This window comes from Chiloscyllium plagiosum, unplaced genomic scaffold (genome assembly GCF_037043375.1).
Source record: "Chiloscyllium plagiosum isolate Xiang-an unplaced genomic scaffold, Cpla_swu_hap1 HiC_scaffold_7, whole genome shotgun sequence".
Classification (NCBI taxonomy): Eukaryota; Metazoa; Chordata; class Chondrichthyes; order Orectolobiformes; family Hemiscylliidae; genus Chiloscyllium; species Chiloscyllium plagiosum.
In genome coordinates, this window is record NW_028270145.1 from 112888610 (window position 1) to 112904354 (window position 15745).

At 46.5% G+C, this 15745-nt stretch overlaps 1 protein-coding gene across 3 annotated transcripts in view; it reads right to left on the reverse strand.

The window, feature by feature from the left end:
• Window positions 1-15745, reverse strand: part of LOC122551953 (anion exchange protein 3-like) — a 313611-nt gene that overhangs the window by 111358 nt on the left and 186508 nt on the right. For all 3 annotated transcript variants that reach the window (XM_087989369.1, XM_087989367.1, XM_087989368.1), the window contains exons 9-13: window positions 14758-14893; window positions 11943-12135; window positions 8512-8623; window positions 7210-7394; window positions 3202-3424 (exon numbers count right to left, since the gene is read on the reverse strand). In XM_087989369.1, coding sequence (XP_087845495.1) covers window positions 3202-3424; window positions 7210-7394; window positions 8512-8623; window positions 11943-12135; window positions 14758-14893 — 849 coding nt within the window. The remainder of the gene's footprint in view (window positions 1-3201; window positions 3425-7209; window positions 7395-8511; window positions 8624-11942; window positions 12136-14757; window positions 14894-15745) is intronic.

Below are 15745 nucleotides of genomic sequence, written 5' to 3' on the forward strand. Positions count from 1 at the left end.
TATCCAAGAGTCGCTTAAATGTCTCAATTAGGGACAACAAATAGTGACCCTGCCAGTAACATCCACATCCCCAGAATAAATTTTTTAAGAAAGCATTTCTATGGGTCCAATCTATCTCCACAGTGAAAGGTTACCATTCTCTGTGTATAGTTTTAGATTCAAATAAAGAATCCAGATTAGTGTTTTTTAAACTCTTAGTAAATGTTTGGTACAATTGGTCGAAATAACAATATTTCGGAACTAGTGCTCACAGCAAGAGTCCCCAGACACCCTCTCATTGAACCCAAGGGTGGGCAAGACAGAGGTCACTATCACCGTGACAGAGACCCGTGACAGGGCAACATCCTTAGGTGTTGATGCCAGTTGGAGAGTAACATCATCATGTCAGTTAGGTGACGTCACTGGGTGGGTGACATCATCGCATGCACACGGTGATGTCACTACACACAGCAGCGATGTCACGTTTGATAGTTGAGCAACATTTGAGAGGGAAGTGGGTGATAAGGGAAGCAAATAATTCCTGGGGCACACAGGACATCAGGATTGGCTGGGAAACTAGAGTAGACTAAACACCGGCGTATTGAAGGGCTAAGCAGGCTCAATAGGCCGAAGTGGGGGGTCCCATTGTTGCTAGGCTCTTCACACACACACAAACACCCACTGTCTCACACACAAATACACACACACACACACACACAAACACCCACTGTCTCACACACAAACACACACACACACACCCGCTGTCTCACACACAAACCCACACACACACTCACACACAAACACACACACACCCACTGTCTCACACACAAACACACACACACACTCACACACACACACAAACACCCACTGTCTCACACACAAACACACACACACACACCCACTGTCTCACACACAAACACACACACACACACACCCACTGTCTCACACACAAACACACACACACACTCACACACACACACAAACACCCACTGTCTCACACACACACACACACACCCACTGTCTCACACACAAACACACACACACACTCACACACAAACACACACACACCCACTGTCTCACACACAAACACACACACACACTCACACACACACACAAACACCCACTGTCTCATACACAAACACACACACCCACTGTCTCACACACAAACACACACACACACTCACACACAAACACACACACACCCACTGTCTCACACACAAACACACACACACACACACACACACAAACACCCACTGTCTCACACACAAACACACACACACACATACACACAAACACCCACTGTCTCACACACAAACACACACACACACACACACACAAACACCCACTGTCTCACACACAAACACCCACTGTCTCACACACAAACACACACACAAACACCCACTGTCTCACACACAAACACACACACACACACACAAACACCCACTGTCTCACACACAAACACACACACAAACACCCACTGTCTCACACACAAACACACACACACACAAACACCCACTGTCTCACACACACACACACTCACACACACACACACACACTCACACACACACACACACTCTATCACACACCCAAACACCTACTCTCTCACACACAAACACACACACACACACTCACACACACACACCCACTGTCTCACACACAAACACACACACTCACACACACACACACACACACACAAACACCCACTGTCTCACACACACACACACACTCTATCACACACCCAAACACCTACTCTCTCACACACAAACACACACACACTCACACACACACACACACAAACACCCACTGTCTCACACACAAACACACACACACACTCACACACAAACACACACACTCTCACACACACACACACACACACAAACACCCACTGTCTCACACACAAACACACACACACTCACACACAAACACCCACTGTCTCACACACAAACACACACACACACTCACACACAAACACCCACTGTCTCACACACAAACACACACTCACACACAAACACACACACACAAACACACACTCACACACACACACACACACACTCTATCACACACCCAAACACCCACTCTCTCACACACAAACACACACACTCACACACACACGCATTTTCTCACACACTCTCTCACACACTCTCTCACACACACAGATACACACACACTCTCTCACACACAGACACACACACAGACACACACACACTCTCTCTCACACACACACTCACTCTCTCACACAGATACACACACACTCTCTCTCACACACACAGACACACACACACAGACACACATACACTCTCTCTCACACACACACAGACACACACACACAGATACACACACACTCTCTCTCACATATACATACTCTCTCACACACACACACAGACACACACACACTCTCTCTCTCACACACACAGACACACACACAGACACACACACACTGTCTCTCTCACACATACTCCCTCTCACACACATACACTCTCTCTCACACACACACTCTCTCTCACACACACACACACACAGATACACACACACTCTCTCTCTCACACACACACAGACACACACACAGACACACACACTCTCTCTCTCACACATACTCCCTCTCACACACATACACTCTCTCTCTCACACACACACATATACACACTCTCTCTCACACACACACAGACACACACACACAGATACACACACACACTCTCTCTCTCACACATACACACTCTCTCACACACACACACAGACACACACACACACTCTCTCTCTCACACACACACACACACTCTCTCTCACACACACACAGACACACACACACACTCTCTCACACACACAGACCCACACACACAGACACACACACACATACGCACGCACACACACACACACAAACACACAGTCATTTCAACACTCACTTGCTCACAGGCCACATACAGTCATTGGACCTTCTCACAAAATGAAGATGATTTTTAAAGTACAGACAAACCTTCTTTTGTCCCTGTCCCTGGGAGTGTTTGATGGGGACAGTGTAGAGGGAGCTTTACTCTGTATCTAACATGATACTGTCCCTGTCCTGTGAGTGATTGAAGGGGACAGTGTAGAGGGAGCGTTACTCTGTATCTAACCCCGTGCTGTCCCTGTCCTGAGTGTGTTGGATGAGGACAGGGTAGAGGTAGCGTTACTCAGTATGTAATTGTTCAGTGGGTGAGCTGGCGGGTCTATCCAGTGATGTCTCACCTTTCGTCTCGAAGAGAATGGATTCCTCCCTCCTCAGTGATTTTCTCTGCTCTCTCAGTTTCCTCTTCCTCAGCATCTCCTTCTGAAAGGCCGCGACCGATCTCAGGAGATCTTTGCCTTCTAGTTCCAGTGGTGGGATGACAATGCTGCTGTCCAGGAACTCGTTGATGGCGTTTAAGAGGTCCTGGCGATCATCAGCCTGATAGGCTGCCTCATGGAAATCCTGCAGAAAGCTCAGAGCTGCATTAACCATCTCCGTTAACCTCCTCTGTTTTAAAATTCTCCTGTCCCTGTCCTGTCCCAGTACCCTCTGAGATCCCCACACTTGTCCAATTCCAGCCTCCTGTGCCTGTCTGATCCTCATCGCTCCCCATGGCCAGTCATGATTCAAGGCAGATCCCTAAGTTCGGAAACTGTCTTCCTAAACCTTTCCATCTCTCCGCTTTAAGACCCGTTACCTTTCCTCAGGCAACAAGGTGGCACATTTTGTTTGATAATGGTGTCTATGAGGAGTGCATTCCACTTCTTTGAGGTGTTATATACACCCATACGTTAGCTGTTATATGGGATCAGTTAGCTCTGTTGGTTGGATGGCTGGTTTACGATGCACAGAAACTTTAACAGTGTGGGTTCAACTCCCACATCAGGCTGAGGTTACTCTGAAGTGCTCTCCTTCTCAACCTCTCCCCTTGCCTGAGATGCAGTGACCCTCAGGTTAAACCACCTCCAGTCATCACTCTGTCGAATGGGAAAAAAGCTGCCCCTGTGATCTAGTAAGACCCATGGCAACTTTACCTTGACAATAAACACACATCTTCAATGAATTGAAACAAAGGAACAGAAGGAGGCCATTCAGCCCATTCTACCATTCAACAATGTTGAGGCTGACCTCTGACCTAACTTTAGAAACTCAACTTTGTCCTGTATTTCATGTACATAGAATTCCTATAGTGCATCCCACCAAAACCCACCACCCCCATCCCTGCGATTCCCATGGCTAAACCCACCTAGCCTGCACATCCCTGGACACTACGGGGCAATTTAGCATAGCCAATTCGCCCTAACCTACACACCTCATGCTGCAGCTGTACAAAGCTCTGGTGCGGCCGCACTTGGAGTATTGCGTACAGTCCTGGTCTCCGCATTATAGGAAGGATGTGGGAGCTTTGGAAAGGGTTCAGAAGAGATTTACTAGGATGTTGCCTGGTGTGGAGGGAAGGTCTTATGAGATAAGGCTGATGGACTTGAGGCTGTTTTCGTTAGAGCGAAAAAGGTTGAGAGGTGACTTAATTGAGACATAGAAGATAATCAGAGGGTTAGATAGGGTGGACAGTGAAAGCCTTTTTCCTTGGATGGCGATGGCTAGCACGAGGGGGCATACCTATAAATTGAGGGATGATAGATATAAGACAGCTGTCAGAGATAGTTTCTTTACTCAGAGAGTAGGAAGGGCTTGGATCGTACTGCCTTCCTATAGTAATAAACTCATCAACTTTAAGGGCATTTAAATGGTCATTGAATAAACATATGGATGAAAACAGAATAGTGTAGGATAGATAGGTTTCAGATTGGTTCCATTGGCCAGCACAACATTGAGGGCTGAAGTGCCTGTACTGAGCTGCAATGTTCTATGTGGGAGGAAACTCATGCAGACATGAGGAGATTGTGCAAACTCCACACAGATAGTTATCCGAGGCTGGAATTGAACTCAGGTCCCTCGCGCTGTGAGGTAGCAGTGATTAGATTAGATTACTTACAGTGTGGAAACAGGCCCTTCGGCCCAACAAGTCCACACCGACTCTCTGGAGCAACCCACCCAGACCCATTCCCCTACATTTACCCCTTCATCTAACACTACAGGCAATTTAGCGTGGCCAATTCACCTAACCTGCACATTTTTGGACTGTGGGAGGAAACCGGAGCACCCGGAGGAAATCCACGCAGACACGGGGAGAACGTGCAAACTCCACACAGTCAGTCGCCTGAGGCGGGAATTGAACCCAGGTCTCTGGCACTATGAGGCAGCGGCACTAACCATTGAGCCACCGTGCCTGCTATGATAGCTCCTGTCCTTTCTTTTATTATTTGGAAACTTTAAGTATGATTTGAATTTCAGTATTGTATACATTTAGAAGGGGAGCTATAGTTTCTGTTTTATTTCTGAGTGCTGCACATAGTGGGAAGTTGCCTGGAAATTAATGTTCATGGACTTGGAAAAGGCTGGTGCTGACTAGATCAGTATCTTAGAAGCAAGAGAAAAAGAGAAATAGATTGGATTGTTGCCAATGAGGTTTCCTTTGATGCAGGGAGACAGAGACAGAAATAAATTCATTTTGAAAGACAGAACCATTCAGAAGGTGAAGGAGTGTGCAGGTTTGTCTAAGAATGAAGCAGGTCATTCAGAGAGAGAAAAGGTTTGTAAGAGTACCATTTATCTCTCTCCAAAGCAACCAGGCAGAAGAAACGAAGACCTGAGTGGCCTAAGGTCAGGGTCCAGAAAAAGAGATCTGTGGAAGAAGGAACGTTCCAAGATAAGTGAGCTGTGGTAGTCATTTTTGGGTCTTAGAATGAGACATTAACTCAAAAATAGTGTTGTGTAAATGCAGACATCTGCTGAAACGAAACCAATTACAATTGTACCCATGAGAGAAGGAACTTAAAGTGGAGAGACTTGAGTAAGCTGCAAGGATGAGGGTGAAAATATTGAATATTTATTTCTGATACTTGTGATAGGAATGTTTCAATAGTTCTTGCATAGTGACGTGGACATTGCCAACAAGGTCAGAGTTTGTTGCCCGTTCCAGTTGCCAATGTGAGCAGCTTGTTTCACTATTTCAGAAGGGAGTTCAAAGTTAACCACATTGCTACGGGCCTGGAGTCACATGTAGGCCAGACAAGGACAGCAGATTTTGTTGTCATGGTCACCATCACTGAGACTAGTTTCTCATTCTAAGTTTATTAGTTAAATTCATGTTCTACCTATTGTCGTGGTGAAATCTGAACCACTGTCACCAGAACATTAGCATGGGTCTGTCAACTATTCGTCCAGTGGCATTACTGTTATGCCACATCTTTCAAGTCAATTATGAAAGGGAATTCCTTTGAAAGGGAATTAGATACATATTTTGAAGGGGGAAATTTATAGGATTCTGGGGAAACAAACAGAGCTAATTGGCTAGATCTTTCAAAAAGTCTGCACAGGCACAATGGGCTGAATGGCCTCATTCTGTGTTGTGCCATCCTCTGATTTTCTGACTCTATCTCTCCCGACATTTCACCGAAACTACCCTCTCTGTTCCTCTCAATACTCATAGAACTGTACAGCATGGAAATAGACCCTTCAGTCGACTGGGACAATACATCCATCCTAGGACAAGCCAAACCAAGACACGCATGAGAATTTCTAGATGCATGGCATTCTACCCAGAACTCTATCAACAAACACATCGAGTTAGACCCCATCTACCACCCCCCGAGAAAAGGAACAGGAAGTGACTTCACCACAGGAAATAACATCACCAAAGGAAATGACATCACCAACCCAAAGAAACCCAAACATATAAATAGAAAGTAGGAAGTTTCAGCATTGCTTCGCATAAAGTCCACTGAAGATGTTACCTAGTAAGGTAATGAAATGTCTGGAAATGAACCTTCCAGCTCAGCAAGCAAACCTACATCCATGCACAACCCTCTGCATGAAAAAGCTGCCCCTTAGGTCCCTTTAATATCTTTCTCCTCTCACCCTAAACCTATGCCCTCTAGTTCTGGACTCTCCCACCTTGGGGAAAAGACCTTGGCTGTTTACATTATCCATGCCCCTCATGATTTTATAAACCTCTATAAGGTCACCTTTTAGCCTCTGATGCTCCAGGGAAAACAGCCCCGGCCTATTCAACCTCTCCCTACAGCTCAAACTCTCCAACTCTGGCAACGTCCATGCAAATCTTATCTGAACCCAATGCTTTGAAAACTTTCTTCAGTTCAACCCTTGACCTTGCTATGTCTAACCTTGTCTGACATCAGGGTGGAGATACTGCGCCCGATCTCATGGTAATCCATGTTGGACTGCATTGGCCCGAGGAGGATAAAGATGAATCGTACAGGCACTGAAACTTCCAAAACTGACTCAAGGAAAACTGCTTCACTGAGGCGCACAAAGGCCATGGTGGGCTGTTCAAGAAAAGCAAGAGTCCCTAAAAAAAAACAAGAAAAGAGACAATTATAAGAATAGTCATCTAGTAGTCCAGACTCTGAGCATTACTGAAAATAAAAACATCTTGACAAAATTTTTTGTCAAACATCTTGCACTCATCAGGACAATTTGGCCCACAGCCTTTTTCCTGTCCAGGAGCAGTGGGAGACACAGCGGAGGTGACGTGGAGACCAGGAATGTTGAAAGGGAATGTTATTTGAAATGATTGGCCAGTCATCAGCCTAACTAGTTGGCATCACGCTGGCACTAAAATTCTTATACCATCATGGGGAAACAAAACAGCTTTCTGAAATGGAGCTAAATTCCTTCAAGTTACTGGTTTAGAAATCTGCCAGGGGCATTACTTCTCTGCTATCACAAACAAGCACACCTTCAACGGTCAACATGGGCGGTGGGATTCCCACAATTCTAAGCACTATGTAAATTGGTCTTATCACCAACTTTGTAAATGGAACTTGAGTTATTTGTTCACTCTATGTGCTTAAAGCTGAAATCATGCATATCAAAACTATCCCATGAGGAAAAAGCTATCCTGATCAGATCATTTCACACAGACACATGGAAGGCCCTAAAGTGGTTACCTTGAGTCTGAGTCCAAGAGTCCCTGTCCAGCTTTCCTGAGAATGGTTTGGAAGTCTAAGAACTGACAAGTACACCTTTCTACATTCAAAACTAAAACTCTGCTCAACAAAAAGAAGCAAACAAAGGGAGACCCTTAAAATGTTTTCATTTTCTCATGATAAAGTGTACCTAACCCCGTGCTGTCCCTATTCTGGGAGTGTTTCATAGGGACAGTGTAGAGGTAGCTTAACTCCGCATCTAACCCTGTGCTGTCCCTGTCCTGGGAGTGTTTCATAGTAGAGGAGCTTTGCTCTGTATCTAACTCCATGCTGCCCCTATCCTGGGAATGTTGATGGAGACAGGGTAGAGGGAGCTTAACTCTGTATCTAACACTTTGCTGTCTATGCTGTAGGGTTTGTTGGCACTGTTATGCACCCATACTTACCACCTACATCTAATTCACAACATCTGTATCAGGGGCTTTGTTTTGTGTTCAGAAAATTGATGAAGTTGAAATAGTTCAGCAGGTTACATACCGATGAGGACCACAGTTGCCTCTGCATTTTCTGGAATCTTCTCCATGAGCCTCTGTTCTGCTTTCCTTTTGTGCCTCTCACTGTGCCGGCTGCTTGGAGATCTGAAATGTTTCTGAAGGCAGAAAGGACTTTGAATGACATTGTGAGGGAAAGGCCAGGTTTCAGGTCTGTCTGCTCCCTCCCCTAATCACACAATGCAGAACCAGACAATCGTACAGCACAGAGCAGGGCCATTCAGCCTTGTGCTGGCTCTTTGACTAAGCTCTCCAATTGATCCCACTGCCTCCTGCTTTTTCAACACACAACTTCAGATTTCTCCTCTTCAACTATTTCTCCAATTTCCATTTGAAAGTTCCCATTGAACCTTCATCACTTCCCTCTGAGGTGATTGCAACAACTCATTGCATCAGAAACAAGTGTTTTGGACCCGTCCAGAGCCCCAAAAAACATTTCAAGAAAGTAGCCCAGACCCTAACTTTGCTGGTGGTTTTAAGCAGGTGTAAAGTGGATATTCCAGGAGGGATGCAGCTGGTCAAATCACTTAGTTTTAAACAAAACAGAATTTATTTAATTAGATTAGATTACATTACAGTGTGGAAACAGGCCCTTCAGCCCAACAAGTCCACACTGACCCGCCGAAGCGAAACCCACCCATACCCCTACATTTACCCCTTACCTAACACTACGGGCAATTTAGCGTGGCCAATTCACCTGACCTGCACATCTTTGGACTGTGGGAGGAAACCAGAGCACCCGGAGGAAACCCACGCAGACACGGGGAGAACGTGCAAACTCCACACAGTCAGTTGCCTGAGGCGGGAATTGAACCCAGGTCTCTGGCGCTGTGAGGCAGCAGTGCTAACCACTGTGCCACCGTGTCGCCCACAAGATTACTGACTGAAACACAAACAAAAGAGAAGAGAATACAGAATAACTTAACCTATCTGAAAGCCCAACAGACAATCCTAACTTAATGATGCTGTTCCATATTCTTGCAACAATCCCCATAAACACCCCCTTGGCAAAAAAGATCAAATCAAACACAGTGTTTTATAGAGAGAGAGATGGCAGAGAGATTCTGATGGAACACCTTCTTCCGTGGAGCTGTTTCCTGGGCTAGCAGGATTCCTTCAATCTGGCCTACTTTCAGTGAACAGTCAGACTGCGAAAACCAAACCAAACCAAACCAGAGAAAAGCTTTGACAAAGAGTCAGTTAGACTCAAAACGTCAGCTCTTTTCTCTCCTTACGGATGCTGCCAGACCTGCTGAGATTTTCCAGCATTTTCTCGTTTGGTTTCAGATTCCAGCATCCACCGTAATTTGCTTTCATCCAGTGTTTATCCCACTGCCACCTCTCTTCCAGGACTGCCTACCCTGAAGAAATACTACTCTTCTCTCCGACCAGCTTTGATAAAGGGTCAGTTAGACTCGAAGCATCAGCTCTTTTCTCTCCAGACCTGCTGAGATTTTCCAGCATTTTCTTTTTTGGTCAGAGAAATGCTGAGCTGGGAGGACTGGCCACTCCCCTGTCATTGTACAAGTGTTTCTTTTAAACTTGAAAGCCTTTTGTCTGAGGCAGTGTCTGTTAGCTATTATCAAATTGGCCCGAAAACCCTTCAATCCCAGACCTTTCAGAATCACTGCTTTTCCGACCTTTTTTCAAAAAAAGCCAAGGACAGCATACCCTTGTTACAGGAGCAACATCATCACACAATAGCCCCCCCATCCCACCACACCCCCCACCTCCTCATCCCACCCCATCCCACCCCATCCCACCATTCTTTTACTACTTATCTTTGAGCTATCTGCTCTGGCTGCAGCTGGAAACAGTTTCCTCTCAAACTGCCTCATAACTTCAGACAGCTCAATTACATTATGCCCTTAGCTGTCACAGCTCTCAGTGAAAGAAGCCCAGCATCTCCACATTCCTCAACCCTGGTCCCAGTGGAGTAAATCCCCTCCCCACGCTCTCTAATACCATTATATCCTTCCTAAAGACTGCCGGCCTGAACCCAATGCTCTATACCAAGGAGTGTCTCTAAATAATCCCAATCTTCTGCATAAGGGAGTGTTTCGAGACAAATCCAACTTTCACATCAAAGAGCAGCTTGAAATAAACCTTTTTTCTACAATAAGAGGTGGCTCTAAACAAATCCAATTTCCTACACAGGGAGTGTCTCTAAGCAAATCCAATCTCCTACACCAGGGAGTGTCTCTAAGCAAATCCAATCTCCTACACCAGGGAGTGTCTCTAAGCAAATCCAATCTCCTACACCAGGGAGTGTCTCTAAACACAGCCAATCTCCTACACCAGGGAGTGTCTGTAAACAAATCCCTCAGCGTCCTTCAGCATCCAGAGGTGCGTCAGATTGGGTTCATTCAGTAATAAGGGACTTGTTTTACCTGGTGGTCATAGCCAGCACAGACTTGTTTCTGAATTACCAAATCCCATGGAGCTGGACAGTCACTGTCTGAGATACTGACAGAGCCAATGCACAATAGACCATTCAGCCCCTCGAGCCTGCTCTGCCATTCAATAAGACCAGGGCTGAGCTGGTTGTATTTCAAATTCTACACTTCCAGCTCCCCCTGATAGCCATTGATTCCCTTGCCGAACAATAATAGGGGAGAGTCCACCGAGCATTCCCTGAGTGTCTGGATTAACAGTCCAGTGATAATACCACTGGCCAATGGCTTTCCTCACCAAATCACCAATGGGACTTTACATCTATTACCCACCATAACTAAATCAGCTGTGTTTTCTAATTAATGAAACTACATTCAATTCCCATTAAGGGCAATGCAGACCCTCAGGGGTGAGGGAGAGATAGAAGAGGATAACTCAAAACGGAGTTGGATGTGGAGATAAAGAACTTCATCTCCTACAGTGCCCATTTCTCGCTAAAGGCATTAAGTATCAGTGGATACTGTATGCTTCCTTCCCAAGGATACTGGGCACTAACATAACCCTGGAAAACGGGCAAGCCAGCAACTCTGACTCTCTCCACAGCCCATATCCTTCAGCGCCAGGTGCCCAAAGGTCAGGAGCATGGGGCTGATCAAAACGCAACAAAAGATTTCTCAAATAACTCCTTACCTCAAGAGATCTGGGAGGAAAACAGGAACAGGGATAGTTCATTCAGTCTGCCTCCTCTCTCAGTTGGATTATCAGCAATGGGTGGCACGGTGGCACAGTGGTTAGCACTGCTGCCTCACAGCGCCAAAGACCCGGGTTCAATTCCCGCCTCAGGCAACTGTGTGGAGTTTGCACATTCTCCCCGTGTCTGCGTGGGTTTCCTCCGGGTGCTCCGGTTTCCTCCCACAATCCAAAAATGTGCAGGTTAGGTGAATTGGCCAAGAAGCAAATCCTTCGTTCCCCCCCACCCTCCCCACTGCATCCATGTGCATTCCGACAAGAGTTCGCCCTCACCTGAGGGCCTGAATCCACCTTCTTGGGGTCTTGCACCTCGATGCGTTCGTCTCCCATCAGGGGCATGGTGGTGGAGGAATCCTTTGACACTTTGTGCTCATGGTGAGGGTGGGGAACACCCAGGCTGGTTGCTTTGGTGGAGCCAGAGACGTTGCGAGGGAAAAAGATCCCTTCTTTCTCATCGTTAGGGTGGCTGCAACACAACACAAGGACTTAGTCCCCAACCTTCCCAACGCAGCAAACAATTTTCAGGTACATTGAATCAGAGGAACACAATCATACAATCCCTACAGTGCAGAAAGAGGCCATTCAGCCCATCATGTCTGCACCAACCCTCTGAAAAGTGTCCCACTCAGACCCAGCACCCCCACTTCCCCATCCTATCCCTGTATTTCCCATGTCTAATCCACCTATCTTGAACATCCCTGAACACTATGGGCAATTTCCCATTGCTAATCCACCCTGACCTGCGTATCTTTGGATTGTGGGAAGAAACTGGTGCACCCAGAGGAAACCCACGCAGAAACGGGGTGAACGTACAAACTCCACACAGACAGTCACCTGAGGCTGGCATCAAACCCAGGTCCTTGGCACTGTGAGGCAGCAGTGCTAACCACTGAGCAGCCAGGCCAGCCTACAGAGGAGATGAGGGGCAGTGCATTTGGCGATGCAAAGCATATATTACAATGACCGCACAGTCCATGCTGACTGTTTCAAAGACCCTCCTTATTCATCACACTGTTTTCCAGTTTATACATTCATGGGATGAGGGCATCATTAGTTGGGGAAACATTTATTGCCTGTCCCTAGTTGCTCTTGAGAAGTTGGTGGTGAGCTGTGCAGCACAGAGGGAGCTGAGTCTTCTTGTGAATGGAATATTAGCATGTAGGTGCGGCTAGTAACAAAGGAGGCTTTTACTGTAAGGGGTTTGGGTTTAAAAACAGGGAAGTCTTGTTACAGCTGTACAGGGTGTTGGTGAGGCTGTGTACACTTCTGGTTCCTATCTTTAAGAAAGGATATTTTGGCAGTGGAGGTAGTTAAAAAACTGAGGGGCCACCTGAATGAAGTGTATAAAATTACGAGAGGCATGGACAGGGTGGATAGTCTCTACTCCACAGTGAAAATGTCAAATACTAGAGGGTGTACGTTTAAGGTGAGAGAGGGCAAGTTTACAGATGGTGCATGAGGCAAGTTGTGGCAGAGGAAGGCAGGTGCCTGGAACATACTGCCAGGGGAGGTGGTAGATGCAGAAACAGCAGCAATGTTTAATGGGCATTTAGACAGACATGTGAGCAAGCAGGGAATGGAGGGGTATGGACCATGTGCAGGCAGGTGGGTCATTTTAGAATGGCATCGTGGTGAGCATGGATGTGGTGGGCCAAAGGGCCTGTCCCTGTGCTGTACTGTTCTATGTTCAATTTTACCTGGCACTTGTGTGGCAAGAAAGCTTTTCACTGTCCCTCAGTACACCTGGTTCAATTAAATTCAATTCAATTCAGTTCAATGTTACTTGCCACTCATCAGCCGAAACTTGGCTATTATACAGATCTTGCTGCATTTGGACATGGACTGCTTCCATACTTGAGGAGTCACGAACATTGTGTAATCATCGGTGAACATCCCCACTTCTGACCTTATGATGGAGGGAAGATCATTGATGAAGTAGCTGAAGGTGGTTGGGTCTAGGACTCTACCCCGAGGAACTCCTGCAGAGATGTCCTGGAGCTGAGATAACTTACCTCCAACAACCACCACCATCTTCCTATGTGTCAGGTCTGACTTAAACCAGCAGAGAGTTTGCACCTGATACACATTGATTCCAGTATTACTAGGGCTCCTTGATGCCAAACTCACTCAGATACAGCCTTGATATTATGTGCTATCACTCCCCTCTCCCCGCTGGAATTCAGCTCCTTTGTCCATGTCTGACCCAAGGCTGTAATGGGGGCTGAGTGACCATGGGGGAGCCCAAACTGGGCGTCACTGAGCAGGTTATTGCTGAGCAGGTGCTGCTTGATAGCTCTGTTACTGACCCCTTCCATCACTTTACTGATGGTCGAGCGTAGACTGATGGGGTGGGAATTTGCGGGGCTGGATTTATCCTGCTTTTTATGTACGGGACATACCTGGGCGATTTCCCACATTGTTAGGCAGTTGCCAGTGTTGTATACTATTGCCAGAATGTTGTCAGGGCCCATAGCCTCCAAATATTTTTTTATATCAAATGGAGTGAATCAAATTAGGTGAAAACTGGCATCTGTGATTCTATACGTTTGTTATTCTGTATATAAACCCCCTGAAACCCTCGATTAGATTCCAGCATTCAACACATATCTAGGTATCTGTTATTCTGTATATAAACCACCCCGAGCCCCTCGATTAGATTCCAATCTGTAACTCCCTCCCGGGTATCTGTTATTCTCTATGTAAACCACCCCGAACCCCTCAATTAGATTCCAGTCTGTAACTCCCTCCCGGGTATCTGTTATTCTGTATATAAACCACCCTGATCCCCTCGATTAGATTCCAGTCTGTAACTCCCTCCCAGGTATCTGTTATTCTACATGTAAACCACCCCGATCCCCTCAATTAGATTCCAGTCTGTAACTCCCTCCCAGGTATCTGTTATTCTCTATGTAAACCACCCCGAACCCCTCAATTAGATTCCAGTCTGTACCTCCCTCCTGGGTATTGGCATTTCGATATATAAACCCCTCTGAACCACTTTATTCCATTCCAGCCTCTCACTCTCTCCCATGGTAGCTCAGATTCTTGGAGGACTGGGGTTACAAAGCCTCCCCTCCCCCTGCGGTACCTGTGTTTGACAAGGAGTGCTCTCAATACACTGGCCCTGTCTTCCGGTTTGATCTGATCTGTGATCACCATGGTTTCCACCACCAGCTGGGCTATTCCAGGCAATGTTTTCTGCTCCAGATCCAGCAGCACAGCACCTGCGAGAGACACACAAAAACACTTTATTCACTCATCCCACTCATTCACATCGCTGGCGGGCCCAGCATTTATTGTCTGTCCCTAGTTGCCCTCTTTGAGAAGGTGGTAGTGAGTTGCCTTCTTGAACCACTGCAGTCATAGAATCATAGAATCCTACAGCACGAAGACAGGCCCTTTGGCCCGAACTGGTCCATGCTGACCAAAATATTCATCTGCTCTAATCCCATTTCCCTGCACCCTTCTAAACCTTTCCTATCCATGTCCAAATGCCTTTTAAATGTTAATGTACCCACCTCAGACACTTCTGGTTGCTGTGCTGTGGGTAGACCCACAAAGTCCCTTAGGGAGGGAGTTCCAGGATTTTGACCCAGCGACAGGAACGGCGATATATTTCCAAGTCAGGATGGTGAGTGGCTTGGAGGGGAACTTGCAGGGGATGGTGTTCAGAAACTCTTCCCACTTACAAATCTCTCAATCCACCGAACATAAATTCTCCATAGTGTGTGTAGATGCATCCCTACCTCACTCATATTTGACTGACCCCTCTATCCCCATTTACATACCCAGCCCATTTACAATCTCCTTAACCCCACTTACTTTCCCCTTACCCTGAGCTTCCAAGTCCCATTTGCTGTCTACATTTACCCCGTCACCCCATTTACAATCCCCTGAACCTTCAAGCCACTTTCTCATTTCCCAAACGCCCCTCACTCCAAACCCTGAACACCGTCTCCCCTGAATCCTCTCTCATTATTTACATTTCTCCCTCAGCCAGCAAACATCATCCCCATCCCCAAACTCATTTACAATGCTTAGGAACCGCTGGACCCCAATCACATTCTCCCAAAACA